The sequence below is a fragment of the Labeo rohita genome, chromosome 10 (genome assembly GCF_022985175.1).
Source record: "Labeo rohita strain BAU-BD-2019 chromosome 10, IGBB_LRoh.1.0, whole genome shotgun sequence".
In the NCBI taxonomy this organism is placed as follows: Eukaryota; Metazoa; Chordata; class Actinopteri; order Cypriniformes; family Cyprinidae; genus Labeo; species Labeo rohita.
Genome location: NC_066878.1, coordinates 12,227,379 through 12,245,541, shown reverse-complemented (window position 1 = coordinate 12,245,541; position 18,163 = coordinate 12,227,379). Strand labels below are relative to the sequence as shown.

General features: G+C 34.2%; 1 protein-coding gene across 1 annotated transcript in view; it reads left to right on the top strand.

Moving 5' to 3' along the window:
• Nucleotides 1-17,948, top strand: part of ltn1 (listerin E3 ubiquitin protein ligase 1) — a 29,004-nt gene extending 11,056 nt beyond the window's left edge. Inside the window, exons 16-30 of the mRNA XM_051120675.1 lie at nt 216-423; nt 1,976-2,135; nt 2,289-2,393; nt 3,267-3,409; nt 3,517-3,652; nt 5,425-5,569; nt 5,858-6,071; nt 6,827-7,064; nt 10,085-10,165; nt 11,736-11,922; nt 12,195-12,366; nt 12,608-12,828; nt 12,919-13,113; nt 15,503-15,670; nt 17,029-17,948. Of these exons, the coding sequence (XP_050976632.1) occupies nt 216-423; nt 1,976-2,135; nt 2,289-2,393; nt 3,267-3,409; nt 3,517-3,652; nt 5,425-5,569; nt 5,858-6,071; nt 6,827-7,064; nt 10,085-10,165; nt 11,736-11,922; nt 12,195-12,366; nt 12,608-12,828; nt 12,919-13,113; nt 15,503-15,670; nt 17,029-17,091 (2,436 nt within the window). The 3' untranslated portion in view covers nt 17,092-17,948. The remainder of the gene's footprint in view (nt 1-215; nt 424-1,975; nt 2,136-2,288; nt 2,394-3,266; nt 3,410-3,516; nt 3,653-5,424; nt 5,570-5,857; nt 6,072-6,826; nt 7,065-10,084; nt 10,166-11,735; nt 11,923-12,194; nt 12,367-12,607; nt 12,829-12,918; nt 13,114-15,502; nt 15,671-17,028) is intronic.
• The last annotated feature ends 215 nt before the right edge of the window (nt 17,949-18,163 follow it).

Sequence of the window (18,163 nt, the reverse complement as noted above, 5' to 3'; positions counted from 1 at the left end):
TCTGTCATTGATTACTCTACCATGTCATTTAAAACCCGTAAGACCTTAGTTGTTCTTCGGAACATAAAGTCAAAGATAATTTTGACGAAATCCGAGAGCTTTCTGACCCTGCATACACAGCAGTTAATGACAGAATTTTCATTATTGGGTGAACTATCCCTTTATTATGGTAAAAATATGCCATTATAATGAATTATCTTTGTGCATCTCTGCAGTGGGTGAGACACCCTCTGCTGTTTGGTCGTCTCAGAGTCACTGGTGAATACCCCTGCATGGATGTGTGGAGGTTCAGGGCAACTAACCGGCTGCCAGCACATCTATGTGTCAGTGCATTACTAGGAAGAATCATCTTCACCGCAGCTTCACCTGATGACCAGCAGATGGAGGCAGACCTCTCTGAAATTTCTGATCTCAAACACATAGGTGAGACTTATTCATTCATCTAGCTTTGAGTAGCAGTGATTTTGTAAAATAGTAGTTTTTAGTTATGCTTTACAAGTAGACAAAATTCAGCTAAAACACCTCAGTTTTATTTGCAAAACATGCAATTTGGTGCAGATGCCAAAAAGTAAGGTAAATTCTGATAGCTTTTAATGTAAATGAATCTTTATAACAATGTACTACTTTCATGAAAGGCAGAGTTCACCCAAAAATGAAAATTCTGTCATTAATTAGTCACCCTCATGTTGTTCCAATCTCGTAAGACTTTTTGTTTTCATCTTTCGAACACAAATTAAGATATTTTTGATGAAGTCTGAGAGCTTTTTGATCCTGCATATACAACTACTACCATTTATGGTTGAACTCCCTCTTGAAATGGATATAAATATCAGTCACTTTGTATCTCCCAATATGTCTTAAAGGGGTCATCGGATGCCCATTTTCCACAAGTTGATATGATTCTTTAGGGTCTTAATGAAAAGTCCATAATATACTTTGATTAAAAATTCTCAGTGGTTTTGTAAAACAACACCCTTTTTACCTTGTCAAAATCAGCTCTGCAAAAATCATCTCATTCTAAGCGGTTGTTCCTTTAAATGCAAATGAGCTCTGCTCACCCCGCCCCTCTCTTCTCTCTGTGGAATGACGATCTTGTTTACTGTAGCCGGATTTAGCCGCGTTTAGCCGCTAAACTTCCTAACTACCACGTTATAAGGAAAGGCAGTCGCAAAGATTCATAAAAAACGCTTATACACTTCTGCTGTAAGTGAAGCTGGATAATGAATGATTCGCGCGAACATAGACGGGAGGTGCATTCCCTTCACAAACAAACGTAATCCACTGCATCTTCAGCGACTCAGATGTTGGGAGTAAATGATGACCACTATGTTCATTATTACATCCAGCAACACAACACCTCAATCGCTCAATCGGAGAAATTCTTGTCTAACTTACATCCCTGCTCTGGCATCAAAACAAGGAAAGTTACTGGACTGTGACAGCTGGTCTAAGGCAAGAGCTCATGTCAATCAACTATCGTGGGAGCGGCCTCTGTCGGTGTGACGGCACACTGACAGGCATCTGAGAACGGCTCAAATTGAAAAAGGGGATATTATTTTTACAGATTAATTAAAAACCACTGCATGGATTTGCATCATTATAGAGTAGATATGTACATACACTGCCAACACTAATGTTCAAACAACGTGAAAAAGTGAACTTAGCATCCGATGACCCCTTTAAGGAAATATTTAAATGTTTAGTTTTATGGTCAAAGCACTGTAGTTTTTAATGTGGGGGCAAACATATAATGCAATGAAATACTGTGTATCAAAACTTGAAAATTTACATTTTTAAAGTGATACTAAAATGCCTTTTATCTGCTACAGAAGTGTGAACTATTAATCAGAGAACCTGTTTTGCCAGCAATATTTTATCATGTTAATTTAGCAATCTTATCAAATATGTATCAGATATGATAGAGTAGGCTTTATAGACTTAAAATAAAGTGTCACCAATGTTTGTTTTAATGTAGTTTCAGAGATTTTGTATGGACTTCAGTGGTGTGAAGAAATGGAGCTGTCACCCCTCATGGTATCTGAATATCACAAACTGCTGCAGTCCTGGAGTTTAGAGCAGAGAATCCATAACAACAGCCTGATCAAAACCATTCTGTTAGACACACTTTTCACAAGGTCAGCTTGTTCATGTGTATGATTTTTATTTATTTATTTATTTATTTTTAAATGAGCATTTTCAATAGTAATGGACTAGCCTATGCATAAATGCCTTTATTTTTGTTTTTAGTAAGCATAGTTCATAGCCCCTTTTATGTTTTTTAATAACAGGTCACAAGAAGAGGGCTCTCTTTGGTCACTAGCACTGGCAAAATACATGCAGAACAGCAACATGGAACCAAGCCACATTAAGGCTTTATACGGCAATGTAGAAAGGTAAGATATCCGCCAAAACACACTACATGTTGTTTTCATCCTTCCACCATTGTTGGCAGAAGATTTTTGTGTTTTTGAAAAATGTCTCTTATGCTCACAAATTCTGCATACTGTATATTTGACAGTACAGTAAAGCAGTGATATAATAATTTTAAATATAGCTGCAAGCAGCAATTACCGGGGTTAAAGCGTTTTAACGCATTTAAGCACATATGAAAAAGGACATCATTTAGCAAGCCTGTAACCACCTAAATCAAAGATTTAAAAAAAAGCATTGTTGGCAAATCCAGGTAATTAACCACAGAAATATGATGTTTTTTAATGTTTATGACTGTTATAGCGCCAGCTGTGGTCTGATCTCCTTAAAACTTTGCATGCTTGTTTAGAATCACCTGTCTCATGTGTTCAGCAGGTTTTGTGAAGTTTTGAGTTTTCCTTTAGACTTTATAGGATTTTGGGTAAATTTGGACAGGCCCTTTTTCTAAACAACCCCATTATAGCAAATGTCCTCGTAGACACTTGTAGGGCTGGGTATCGAGTTTGAAACTTTTTGGGCACAGACTGAAATGCCTTGATGGATTGGGGCGAGCCTTGGTCACATTGTAGGCGGTGTGAGTACTACTATCCTTCCAAGTTTCAAGTCTCTGCGTTTTATGGTTTGGTCTGCACGATCACTTTTACGTGCAGATCGCTGATCTGTGACCATTATAACAATTACAATAGGGTTTCAGCGTCATTACTCCGGTCTTCAGTTTCATATGCTCCTTCAGAAATCATTCTAATAAGCTGATTTGGTTTCTTATTGTTATAGATGTTCATTAACATTTGTGGTTGTGACATTCCTGTTAATTCTGCGGCTCTCGTGTTTGTCAGTTTCTTTCCCTTTTCAGAGCACAGCGTGAACACGTTGCAGGTGCTGTGCCCATTTCTAGCCAGTGAAGACAGAGAATCCCTCATCGCCTTGTGTGTCGCAGAGCTTCTTAACTGGCAGGACCGGGAGCAGGACTGCATCGATGGTGAGATCCGAATCATAAACACACACCGCACATGATGAGTCATACAGGCTGAGCAACACCGATCTCACTCACTTAAGTGATGTGAAAGAATAATGTTGTGTGTGTAGGTGTGCGGGGCTGTCTGGCCGTGCTGCTCTGCTGTCTACAGGCCGACACGGCTGTGGAGGATGAGATCTTGTTGGCTGTCGTTGCCACGATTGCAGAGTGGAGGAACAGTAGAGAGGAGTGGTTCCTTTTCAACAGGTGAGACCGTGTCTCAGCTATGTGTATCTCTGTAATGAGGAAGACGGTGATGGCAGTCGTGTTTATAATGTCAGCCGTGGCCAAGATGCTCTAGTGGGTGATGCAGGTTTCAAGTCTCAATCCTTTTTGCTCTTTCCTCCACATTTTTATTTGCCGTCTTTATTGTATCTTTCCAATATAAAATATTTAAATTAAAATATTTATATAATGAGTTAAACCCTGTCAGAACAAATTTATCTTGATAATGTCAGATAACTTTGATAGAAAGGTATGTAACAAAGTGTCAGGTCAAAGTATCATATCAAAATTTTAGCAATTTTACTGGTAGTCCACTGCATGAATTTTATATATATATACATATATCTTCAAAATTGGAAAAAAACTACTTTTTCCACTTACAAAAATGAGCTAGTGTCCTACAAAAATATATTAAGAATTATATCTGGTGCCTGAATATTTTTTGGTTTGTGTGTGTGTGTATTATTTAAAATGTATATATAAAAGTATTAAAAAGTGTGTGTGTGTATGTGTGTGTATATATATATATATATATATATATATACACACACACACACACACACACACACACACACTACCGTTCAAAAGTTTGGGGTCAGTACATTTTTATTGTTTCTTTTTTTTTTTTTTTTAAGAAATTAATACTTTTATTCACCAAGGATGTATTAAGTTAATAATTAAAAGTTTATTAAAAGTTAATAATAAATAATTTACATTGTTATAAAATATTTATATTCTGAATAAACACTGTACTTTTTAAACTTGTTATTCATGAAAGAATCCTGAAAAAAAAAAAAAGTCACAGGTTCCAAAAAATATTTGGCAGCACAACTGTTGATATTATCCAACATTGATCATTCAAATAATAAATCCGCATATTAGAATGATTTCTGAAGGATCATGTGACACTTAAGACTGGAGTATAAAGTATGTTAAAATAAAAAACATTATTTTATATTGTAAAAACATTTTGCAATATTACTGTTTTTTTTCTATATTTTTAATCAAATAAATGCAGCCTTGATGAGCATAAGAGACTTCTTTAAAGACTATTACAAGTCTTACTGACCCCAAACTTTTGAACGGTAGTGTGTATATATATATATATAAGTTATTTAGAATAATCCAAAAACAAATATATATATTTATACATGTTATGAAGCAACTTACAATAATACATAACAGTATATAAACATTTTGCCCAAAATGCATTCCTAAAAATAACATTAATACAGAAAAAATATCAAATTATTTTACCTATCCCATCTTTAGTATAGTTTTGAATAAAACATGTAAATTATAAAAACAATAAGTAATACAAAATAACCATCATAACAGCTATCATAAAAAGTTTAAAATGTATCAAGATTGTGAACTTCAAGTAATACATAACAACATTTTAACAATATTAAAATGCTGTTATGTTAATGCAGAAAAAGAGGAAAATCAACAAAAACTATTTCCATCGATACAAAATATAAATTAATACTAAGTAATAATAAATGTAATAGCTATCATAACACAATTTTTAAATGGAACAAGAATGTGAAGCAACTTGAAATGATACAAAACAATATATAAACATTTTCTTAATTTTTAAATGCTTTCAGAAAAATATTCATGCTGAAAAAAATAGAAAAATCAACAAAAACAGTTTTTTATTCCATCTTTACTATATTTTTAAAATAAGAAATATACATTGTATTTATTTATTTATTTATTTATGTTTTTGTTGTGTGTGTGTCCATTTGCAGTGACCTTGGAAAAGTTTCCACCGCAGGCCTCTTATTGGCTGTAGAAATGATGCGTTTCCTGTGCTGGATGGTGCATCATTCTCCTACAGTCTTGGGAAACACTCATTGGGATCTCCTGCTCTGCTCTATGCTGGCATGGCTAGAGGTGCGATTTCTCTCTCCGTCTTCATTCACAGTTTGTATGCAGCAGACAGGCTCGCAGCGACACTTTGCCTGTCCTTTCCAGAAATTTCCACCCCAGTGCACAATCAAATCTGCATTTTGAACAGATCTTATTTTAACACCAGGTGTAAATGAGATCTGAGATGATTTACACATATGGCTGATCTTCTAAATAATCACACCTACTCTGAGAACCGTGCTGCATACAGACGACGGTCTAAGCAAATGTCATTTTTAATCAGCACAACATGTAATTGTGTGTTTTGCGCAGACCGCCAGTGAAAACAGCAGCATGTTCTGGAATCCTTGGGTACAGCTGTTTGTGTGTGCAAACTGTGAGCTGATTGTAAGGCTAAGTGAGTTTTTCACATTGCCCCCTGCTGGTGTGGAGGAGCAGCTTCCTCCAGAGCTGAAGTCGGAGTGGAAGGAGTTCTTTTTGGAGGGAATTCACAACCTTTTGCTCCCACTGCTTATTAGGATACCTGGTGAGTCCCCTTAGCTAGAACCTTCATGGTTGGTTTGTGGTTTAATGATTTTTTTTTTTTTACGCTACCAGTCAAATGTTTTTGAAGATTTTAAATGTTTTTAAAGAAGTCTCTTCTGCTTACCAAGCCTGCATTTATTTGATTCAGAATACAGCAAAAGCAGTAATATTGTAAAATATTGTTACTGTTTAAAATAACTGCTTTCTATTTGCAAAATCTATCTGCTGTATTTACTTCTGTCTTTTGTTTATTTATTTATTTTTCTGGGAAATAAATTATAGAAATGGATACTTTTATTTAGCAAGGATGCTTTAATTTCATTAGTTTGATAATAAAGATGTTTATAATGTTACAAAAGATTTCTATTTCAGATAAATGTTGTTCTTCTGAACTTTCTATTATCAAAGAAACCTGAAAAAAAATGTTTTCAACATTATAATAATAATAAATGTTTTTGAGCAGCAAATCAGAATATTAGAATGATTTTTGAAGGATCATGTGACTGGAGTAATGAATTCAGTTTTGAAATCACAGGAATAAATTACATTTTAAAATATATTCAAATAGAAAACAGTTATTTTAGTAGGAACTATTCAAACTTAGTAATCATCTGTTTGCCCGATAGCATTGTGACTCATCTCTAGCCTTAACCTAGAAGTCATTTTTATACTTGTTCTATCATTTATACTTCTGATATTTAATAGAAACATGTCTGGTGGTTAACAGACTACTGAAATGTCAATCTTTTGTCTCAGTGGACTTTACAGAGCCAGATGACCCCTTGTTCCCCCTGCCGGTATTGAGGGCGGTGGGGGAGGCTCTTACCTACATCCCTGTGGAGCTGCTCACACAGAATAAACTCCCTCCTCGGTTTGTTGCCGACCAGAGGAGCAGTCTGCCAGAGCCCCTCCAGACCCTGCTGAATACCCTCTCACCCCTGCTGCTCTTCAAAGCCCGGCCGTTACAGCTTGCAGTCTACCACATCCTACACAAGTATGGGCTCTCTTACCTTCTTTAACACTTACTTCATTCTGACTTCTCAAAATAGACATCTAACTGTGACATAGAATGGAAAACATACTGTTTTTAAGAAATGGTCACCCAAAAATGAATATTTGCTGAAATTTACATCACCCGCTCACCAATGAATCCACTGCAGTGAATGGGTGCCGTCAGTTCACACAGCTGATAAAAGCATCACAATAATCCACGAGCAATCCCAACCTATCCAGTCCTTCAGTTAAGTAAAAAGCTGTGTGTTTGTAATAAATCATTAAGGTATGTAAGACAAACTTTTAAGCCAAGTAAACGTCCATAATTCACAATAAAGCTTCGTCCAGTTTAAAAAGTCCATCCCTTGCTGTATCTCACATCTATAACACTAGTTTGGACTGTTCTTGCTTATAAATGGTGCTTTTTCACTGAAGAAAGAAATATTATGGATAGAGGACTTGTATTTTAGCTGGAAGCAGTGGTTTAAAAAAAAAAAAAAAAAAAACGTCTTATGATGGATTTGTTTCTTACAAACATGCAGATTTTCACTTCACAAGACATTAAATGATATACTGGAGTCATGTGGATTATTGTGATGTTTTTTTAGCTGTTTGGACTTTCATTCTAATGGCACCCATTCACTGCAAAGGATCCTTTGGTAATTGCGATGCAAGGAAGAAATAAACTCTTTTGGGTCAATACCACCATAGAGTGCCTTTCAACCCTCACAGTACTCAAAAATTTGGGTGTTAATTTCCCATTTGCTTTATGTCGTGTCATAAATAGTAGACACTCAAGTACTATAGAAACATATTAGTTGAGCTCCCACACATTTGTTTTAGATAATTATGGGCCATTATGCGAAGTATATACCATAAGATATGTCCACCCTGTCATGGACATATATATTACTGTTAAATACGTTTTCATTGCAATATTAGGATGCAAATGATATTTTCGGAAAGGTATAATGTCTCTTTCCTAAACGGGGTTATTTGTTTGCTTTCAAATTATAAATACATAAGATTTTATGTAAACCATGTGTTTTTAAAGAAACGTATACAATTTGGACATGTATTTTTTTCTAATTTGTAGAAAACTGTAATATTTGTATGCAGTTTTTTGTTTGTGTGTTATTGGCCCCACACCTAGCTATTGTACACACTGGATTATATAGATATGATTGAATTATTATTTGAAATATTATTTTAAAATATAAACATGACAGGATGGACCAGCACATGATGGGGTGGGCACATAAAGCAGAACACACAAAGCATGACAAAATATGACAATGAAACATTTATTCAACTTCGAAAAAATAATATAATAACAATTAATAATATAATTACATTCTCAATCACATTGATATACCGCCCCCCCACCTGTCAAGTCTAAGTGGCTAACAGGGTGGACATTTTGGAACAATGACAGGGTGGATATTTTAAGCTTCAATTAACATATTAGCTTACAACAAACTGTGACTAGCTAAATAGTCTGGTTGTTGAATAGAATTTGGTGCATTTAAACTTACATATTTTGAAAATACTGTATTCTAATCACTTCCGGCATATTTTATGCCGACAGGGTGGACATGTTAAGCTTATGAAAAGCAAGTAAGCAAACTCATACGAAGAAAATTTGTCAGTGTAAAAGTCACTGACTAACTTAAAATTCCCGCCACTGAAGAGACTAAAAATCTGTTGTCCTGATGTCACTAAAGGGGATGGCCTTTTCTTAAAGGGGTGGATTCCCCAATACGACAGGGTGGACAACCATTCAAGGGACATGGACAAACTCCTCTTTTTTTTTTATTAAATAAAAATATAATTTTTATTACCAAATGCTCAATACACTCAAAATCTCTTATTTAACAAAATATTAGTAGGAGAGCAAAATTTTAAAATTGTATGATTTGACTATATTCTACTCTCATTCAAATTTAATGAGCAGTGCATGGGACATAGCGAAATAAATTCTAGAAAATGTCGGTGGTGATAGCCTAGCAGTTAGCGCACTGGCATGTACTGCAACTGCACCTCTGGCGACCCGAGTTCGAGTCCCGACTCGTGGTCCTTTGCCAATCCCGTTCTCAACTCTTCTTCACCCCAAGCATTCCTGTCAATCTCTACTGTCCTGTCCATTAAAAAGCATGAAAAAGGCCAAAAAAAAAAGAATATAAAAACTTAATATATAATATATAACACACCCTTTCGTAGTCATTTTTATATTAAGTTATCATGGCAAATTAGTTATTTATGTGCAGGACACCAAAAGGCACCCTACAGTAATATTGACCCTTCTACATTTTGGATGGCCTGAGGTTGAGTAAATTTCCAGCAAATCTTTTCCCAAAACCCAGCACAAGTGCCTATTCACATGATCATCACCCATAAGCACATTAACATATGAACAAAGTTTTGAAGGTACAGTAGCTAAAACCACCTGTTTAATACTACGGAGTCAATGAAAGGGCAGAAAATGGTCACGCTAAACTAAATTACAACTGTTTGTGCTGCAGGAAAACTTGTTTAACATTACAATTAGACTTGTGGGTGAAAACAAAATGCAAGGCGTAGAATACCGCATTATGGAGTCAGCACGTGTCTTACCACCTAGACATTATCTTTGTTTTCTACCTGTTCTGCAGCGTCTGCAGAAATGCTATAATGGACTTTCCTGTAAGTTGCTTTGGTGGGAAAGTATCTGTCTAGAACATAATTGTAAATGTAATTGAAATGAATACTCCAAGGGACGGCCGGTTTTTGCATAGCCTTAAGGTCATATTGTACGGAAGAAGTTTAATCCACAATACGTTCCGCTTTGGGTTTAATTAAATATGCTTCATTGAGAGCACAAGCCTCTGGGAGAGAAACATTTTTTATATTCCACGGGGTTAGCTGAGATCTCCTCTGTGCTGTTGCTGTAATGCGATGTCCATTACAAGCCTCTGAATGGGCCTCAGTGCTGACGTTGAATCGTCTCAGGGGAGATGTGAGTGATGTGTTCGTGTCTTACAGGGTGATGCCTTTGTTGCCGGAGAGTGACAGCGAGAGTGCCAGCACTAAATCTGACGACGAAGATGGAGAAGAACCATGCTTGTAAGACACTCTTTCAGAAACACTGGCTCTTACAAGTCTTCGACTGTCTAATGTTGAATAGATCCCATTTGGTTTGATATTTTAAAATCCATCCAACCATCCATATTTAGTTGTTTGTTTGTTTTTTTTATATATATGTCTCTTTATTTATTTTTAGGGCTGTGGAACGATTAATCAAGTAATTGGTCAATTATTGTAACAATTTATCAAGCAATCTGACTTGTTTTGTTGTAATAAAAGTAGACCTAAGTAAACAATAGTCTTTAAATTTTTTTTAAATACATATATAATAGCAATAAGGTGATAATAATTAATTCAGTAAAGTATCAAAAGCAAGTATTCATTTAGTTTTATTGAAGAAAACTGTGAAAATACATGACGTATTATAAACAATATATAAACTAATGTACATTATGCATTATAATGATGGCCTGATGATTTTTACACTTTACAGTGTGATCTAATCCTTATTTAATATTAACTAAACAACATTTAAATAAACAATTTCCACTTATTCTGTCATTTCTTAATGACAGAAATGTTATAGACACTATAATTATTTGAATATATGAACATTAAAACATGTAAAGTCATAGTGAAGGTTTGAGCTTTTATTTTGAAATCAAAAAAAAAAAGAAAATAAGTTATTTATACAAAATATAATCATATGTTTTGTAACACATTGACTTCTGGGAATATCATTTTCCTGGTTTCACCATAAATGTATAAGGTTCATATTTATGTGTTTATTTATATATATTTTTAGTTCTTGTATTATTTGCTGTTATTTATCTGTTTATTTTATTATTTCTAATATAGCTTTTGAAAATATTTTATTTTATTATTTAAAATATCTGTTTTGTTTTATTTTTTAAATTTAATTTTGTTTTTTTTTGTTTTGTTTTATTTTTTATTTCATTTTGTTTTGTTGTTGTTTTATTTAGTTTAATTTTATTTTTGATTTAATTTATTTTTTTATTTTGTTTCATTTTTATTTTATTTCATTTTTTTTTTTTGTTATTTCGTTTTGTTGTTTTTCATTTTATTTCATTTTGTTTTTATTATATTTCATTTCATTTAGTTTTATTTAGTTTTATTTTATTTTATTTGGTATTATTTTATTTAGATTTATTTTATTTGGTTTATTTTTTTCATTTTATTTTATTTCGTTGTTTTAACTTAATTTTGTTAGTTTTTTAACTTCGTTTTGTGTTATTTTGCTTTAGTTGCTTCATTTTCATTTTTTATTTAATTTTGTTTTATTTTATTTAATTTTGTTTTATTTTGTTTAATTTCATTTTGTTTTGTTCTATTTTATTCAGTTTCATTTTGTTTTATTTCATTTTGTTTTTTTGTTCCAATTTATTTTAATTTAATTTAATTTAATTTAATTTTTTAATTTAATTTAATTTTATTTTATTTAATTTTATTTTATTTTATTTTATTTCATTTAGTTTTGTAGCATATATCATATGTCATATCATATATCATATCATATCATATCATATCATATTTCATTTCATTTTATTGCCAACCACAACTTTAATGGTATCTTGGCGACTTCCTGTAGGTCTCCTCCGGCAGCGTTGATGAGCATCCTTTCTGCCACAGAAGAGCTCTTGGAGAATATTCTAGGTGGCGTGCAGGTGGGCGAGTTTGCAGTGGTGCAGCCCCTCAGTATGGAGCACTGCTGCATTCTGGGATATCTTCTAGCCTGGAAACTTCTCTTCACCTTCTTCAAAGCTTCTTCATCTCATGTAAGCAAAAAACAGTCATAATGCTCTATAAAGCTGTCAATCATCGTCTCATCCTTTTTAATACACTTCTAACAGAGACATTCTAGAGGTTAAATGATCTGTCAGATGTGTCTGTCGCATTGTGACACAAATATTGAGTGATAATGTCACAGCTTTCATCTCTCCAGCTCTTTATGATTTTGAGCGAACGTGAGAAAGGCCACAGTACTTATTTATAATGCAAGCAACGTGACATGTCTTTTACATAGTGAAAATGTCTTTTTGTTTTTCAGCTGCGAGCTCAGTACTCATTGCATCTGAAAAAGACTCGTTCTCTTCATAAACTCCTGCTTCACCTGTTCCGTCTGATGCCAGAGAGCCCATCAGTGCCTGGACAGCCGACAGAACCCTCAAGCAAAGAACCGAAAACCTTCTTCACTGAGAGTTTGTCTCTCTCCCCCCAGAGTATGTTGCAGATCATTTAAAACTGTGATTCAAAAACTGATTTTACCACAGGATTCAACACACCAAATAAAAATGTTGCTAAAATCAGACATTAAAGGGATAGTTCACCCAAAAATGAAAATTCTGTCATTAATTACTCACCCTAACGTCGTTCCAAACCTGTAAGACCTTCATCTTTGGAACACAAATTAAGATAGTTTTGATGAAATCTGAGAGCTTTCTGACCCTGCATGTTTTCTAGAAACTGAAGGTCTGCAGTTTGAGGTTCCCCATCTGGCCTGTTCCGTGTACTATGGTGCGTTGAAGGATTTGCCTGCAATGGTGCGTCTGTGGTGGAACAGCCAAGAGAAGCGTGTCTTCAGCACGGTGGATAAATTCACCAGCAAATACGTCAGCGGCGTTTTGTCTGCGCAGGAGATCGCCTCTGTGCAGTCCAGCACACAGACTTTTGAGAACATGATGGTGAGTCGTGGTGGAAAGTTTAAGTGAAAGAAAGTGCTCTGTGCTTAAGTGGTGTTATGCAGGGTAATCTAATGTATTTTGCATTCTCAGGTGAAAGCACGGTCTGCCACGCGGGAGGTCATCGCTACTTACTCCGTTGACGATATCTTCATAGAGCTGGTGATTCAGCTGCCTCAGAACTATCCGCTCGGCTCTATCTCAGTGGAGAGTGGGCGGAGAGTGGGCGTGGCCGTTCAGCAGTGGCGCAATTGGATGCTTCAGCTTAGCACGTACCTCACACACCAGGTACAGGAAGTAGAAATGTTCTCAGTCTAAACCTTTAAAGATACATGCAATAACATTTAGTTGAATCAAAAACTAGCTTGTCAGAAAAAGAAACATTTATATACTACTGTTTGAGATCTAAGGGTTTTTTTTTGTCATTGTAAAATAAATTTCAATATATTTTCAGATATAATTTATTGTGATGGTAAAGTTTAATTTTTATCATCATGACTCCAGTCTTCAGTGTCACATGTTCCTCATCAATGTTAAAAACAGTTGTGCTGCCTTAAATTTTTGTGGAAATTGTGATACATTTTTTTCAAGATTTTTTTTTCTTTGGTGAACAAAATGTTCAAATGAACAGTATTTATTTGAAAAATAATTAAATTATTTTAATTTTAAGTCAATTTTCGTTCAGTTGAATCCATCTCTGTTGAATTATAAAATATTTTTTTAATAATAAAAAATCCTGAACCCAGTCATTTGAACAGTACTCTATAAAAGAAATAAGAAACATTTTGCGAAATTTAAATACTTTTTTTTTTTTTTTTTAATATTCTTACTTACTGTAAAGTATGCTTTTAGTTTCCTAATTTTACAGGTTTTTTTTTTTTTTTTGAAAATCTTTTAACGCATACAATACAAGACATAATACAAGGCAGTGCTGTTATAGAGAAACTACTGGTAAATATAGTTCCCCTAATAGTTATGATATGACGGTATTTGGCGGAGATGAAGCAATTTGAAAATCTAGAAACTGAGGGTGCAAAAAAATCTAAATAGTGAGAAAATAGCCTTTAAAGTTGTCCAAATGAAGTTCTTAGCAATGCATATTATTAATCAACAATTAAGTTTTGATATATTTATGGTAAGAATTTTACAAAATGGCTTCACAGAACATGATCTTTACTTAATATCCTAACGATTTTTGGCATAAAAGAAAAATCTATAATTTTGACCCATACAATGTATTTTTGGCTATTGCTACAAATATACCCGTGCTGCTTATGACTGGTTTTGTGGTCCAGGGTCACATTTTTAAATGATTTTTTTTTGCATGTAGATGACAAAATATCAAACCAAGTGGCATCTGGAAATAAAAGATCCAAGAGCTTTTGTTAAAACTAACTTTTTTAACAAGCTCCAAATGACTGCAACCAAATGGTCACACTTTGCGACCATTTTTTCTGTCAATGCGACTAAATTTTGTGAGCGGTCACACTGGTGCAACCACCACTTTGTTTAATAATAAGTGCTGCCATTTCAAAACGTTTGTCCAAGCTCAGAGCTTTACTTGGGAACAAGAGTTGTTTTCATTGCACTATTACTGCACATTACTGTGAGATCCAGTGAGAAGTGTTTGAATTCACAACAGAATGAATAAGACTGCTGCAAGATCAGAAGTAGTAAAGCTAACTATAACCATGGTTTTGTGGCAGAAATAGCTGAATGTTATTACGTTATTCATTTCAGAGTTTGTACAACCATTTGAGAGAGAAATTCAAGCACTTTTTAGTGACTTTCAATCGTCTCACACAACCATTTCCAGCAATTTAAAGCTCTAAAATCCAATTTGAATATTATTTTTAATGGGATGACCAAAATGTATTTTGTGGTAAACAAATACTTATGTAAAATAAAAAAACCCCCATCAAATCACAAGTATAACCAGTAGATTGCAGCAAAAGAGCACTTGCTGGCTCATTAGTCATTCATTTCTACTTTTTGCTTTATATTTTGAAGTGGTAAAACCACTATTAAATATCAAATTATTAAGAAATCAGATTTTGTCAGAGCTTTTTGTGTATGAAGTAAAAGTCACAAAATGCCTTGAAAAACACACTTCAATTTGCGTCTAAATCACACATAATCACTGAAGTTGTTGGTCAGTTTCATATAATACTATAGAAGAATAATGGTATGTTTAATAAGAGTAGAATACGTTTTCTATATAAAAATTATATTTTGTACATTACTGTTGTTAATAAAAAAGTAAATTTTGTAGACTTCCCAACTCAAGCTTAGTGTTTTACTGTCAAATCTGTATAAATATGAAATAAACAAGAAATTAACATGTAATGATTGAGATATATATATATATATATATATATATATATATATATATATATATATATTTTTTTTTTTTTTTTTATGTATTTTTATTTATTTATTTATTGATTGATTGATTGATTTATTTATTTTTATTTATTTAAATGCAATGATATTTTTGTCTAATGAAGTGGTATTCTGATTTGTCTAAAAGTGTTCAGATACTTTTTGGGGCTGCTGTTAATGTTGCCTCATCTGTTTAGGTTGGATTTGGCCGATTTGGAGTTTTTTTTTTGTTTGTTTTTTTGTTTTTATTAAAAAATAGCCAGACTAATTTAGATGATATCTTTGTGTTTGGTAGAATGGCAGTATTCTGGAAGGTCTGTCGCTGTGGAAGAACAATGTTGACAAGCGTTTTGAGGGGGTGGAGGACTGTATGATCTGCTTCTCTGTCATTCACGGATCCAATTATTCGCTGCCAAAGAAAGCCTGCCGTACCTGCAAAAAGAAGTTCCACTCCGCCTGTCTGGTGAGTGCCACATACACCATCTTTTGCTCTTCCATCATAGTTATTTTTAGATGAACATTTATAAAACACTGAGAGAAGTGTAGTTTTGAGCATTTGCTGTGTTATTTTACAAATTTACATCATCTATAATATCTGCAGTTTAAAGTTAACATGGCACCTGTTTTACTTCTGTAATCTGATGTATTTGTGCAAAATAGGATATTCAATAGTATTCAGAAAGTAAATAAGCTCAGTTTTGATGTCATGTTGAGTTTTAAAGGATTAGTTCACTTCCAGAATAAAAATTTCCAGATAGTTTAATCTCCCATGTCATCCAAGATGTTCATGTCTTTCTTTCTTCAGTAGAAAAGAAATGAAGGTTTTTGAGGAAAACATTCCAGGATTTTTCTCCATATAGTGGACTTCAATGGGGATCAATGGGTTGAAGGTTCGAATTCAGAGGGCTTCAGAGGGCTCTACATGATCCCAGCCGAAGAATAAGGCTCTTATCTAGTGAAACAAACGGTCATTTTCTAAAAAATTAATAAATAAAAATTCTATACTTTCTAACCACAAAAGCTCGTCTTGCACTAGCTCTGCGATGCGCATCGATGACTTCACGCATTACGTAATCACATTGGAAATGTTGCACGTGCTAGTTCTTTGTCTACTCCGGTTCAAAAAGGCAGCATATGCAGGGAGAAAAATTCCATTTCATTTTCTCCTTTTTAATTTTTTTTATTTATTTTTTTTTTGTAAAGGGCGTTTTGTAAACACTGGGTCAGTACTTCCACGTAATGCATGAAGTCAGGCTAGTGCAAGATGAGTATTTGTGGTTCAAAGGTATATAAATTTGTATTTTTGTTTTAGAAAATGGCCAATTGTTTCGCTAGATAAGACCCTTATTCCTCAGCTGGGATTGAGTAGAGCCCTTTAAAGCCGCATTGAAACTGCAATTTGTACCTTCAACCTGTTGGCCACCATTTAAATCCACTAAATGGAAAAAAATCCTGGAATGTTTTCCTTAAAATCCTTCATTTCTTTTCAACTGAAGAAAGCAAGACATCAATATCTTGAATGAAATGGGGGTGAGTAAATCAGAAAATCTTTATTCTGGAAGTAAACTAATACATGAATGTTCTTTTTGGTAGTATGACTGTATCCTTTTCAAATCATAAGTTTAAAACTCTATAGAAGGTCACCAGTGCACTTTTGGAAATTGAAATTGAAAATTGAATCATTTCCCATCCACATTAAAGTTCTCAATCTGTCACCATTTATTACTTCAGATATTTCAGAATCAGCAAAATGTACAGCCTTAAATGATTTCAAATGCTTCTCGTTCCTGACTGACCGCTTGTTTTCATTTCATTCCACAGTATAAATGGTTCACATCTAGCAACAAATCCACGTGTCCTCTGTGCCGAGAGACTTTCTTCTAAGCTCTGTCTCCATGGACACAAATAATAGGTGAATGACGTGCTCTGCAAACAGCTGACTCAGAAAGAAATGTTCTGTGCGTTTGTTTGTACATACGATCTTTGCAGTGCTGCAAATTACCGTGGCCTTTTAGTTTTTGACTCTGACGATGCACCCAACAACACCTGTCACAAACAACGAAACGAGCAAACGGTTGGAATTCCAGAAAACAAAGTACCCGGACTGGATTGAAGACAGCTTGACAGGACAATGAAGGCTGAGCAAGCCTGCACATTCATGGCCTTAAAGGAATAGTTCACCAGAAATCAGCATTTTGTCATTATTTGCAAATACCAATGTCATTCCAAACCTGTTTCCATGTTATTTTTTTCTGTGGAACACAGAATTTTTGTCACTCTTTTCCTTAACACATTTGTCAAGCCCAAAGAAAGTAGTCAGTATGAATAAAAAGAGTAGGCATTGTACAGGATTCTATAAATAGAAGTCAAATGGTAGCTGCGTACAGGTTTGGGCTGACATGGATAAATATTCACAAAATGTTACTATTTCTTTAAATTAAATTTTTATGTTCAAGGTGGCAAGATGGTTCATCATATATCAGGTTGCATAAATTTTGCCATTCACGAGTAGATCTTCTAGTGTTCGTAGTTTCTGCTGATGTGGAATACAATGTATTTTGCTCTGATAAATTTGGGACCATATGGATGACCTGTTTTGGCTTTTAATCTCAGCTTGATATTTTGTAAAATGACACATAATGCTGTATGCAGCAGAAATTTCTGTTTGCTTTGATCTTCAGTTGTCATGGATTGTGTGACATGACACAATCTGTGGTCCTGAAATACAGATGTTTATCATACTTTCAGCTTCGCTGTTTATCATACGTCATTTCGCGTAATCTGCTCCTGTCAATCACAGCGTGTCACACTATCTGTGCCTTTGTGTCTGTTCCTCAGAGTCACGGTAGCTTATCTATTGAAGCTGCAAGGTAAGCTGCAGTTTGCATTTACGCAGAGAAGACATGCATTGAAGAATAATTTCAGAGGTGAAAAAAGGTTGGTGATCAAAGCGCAT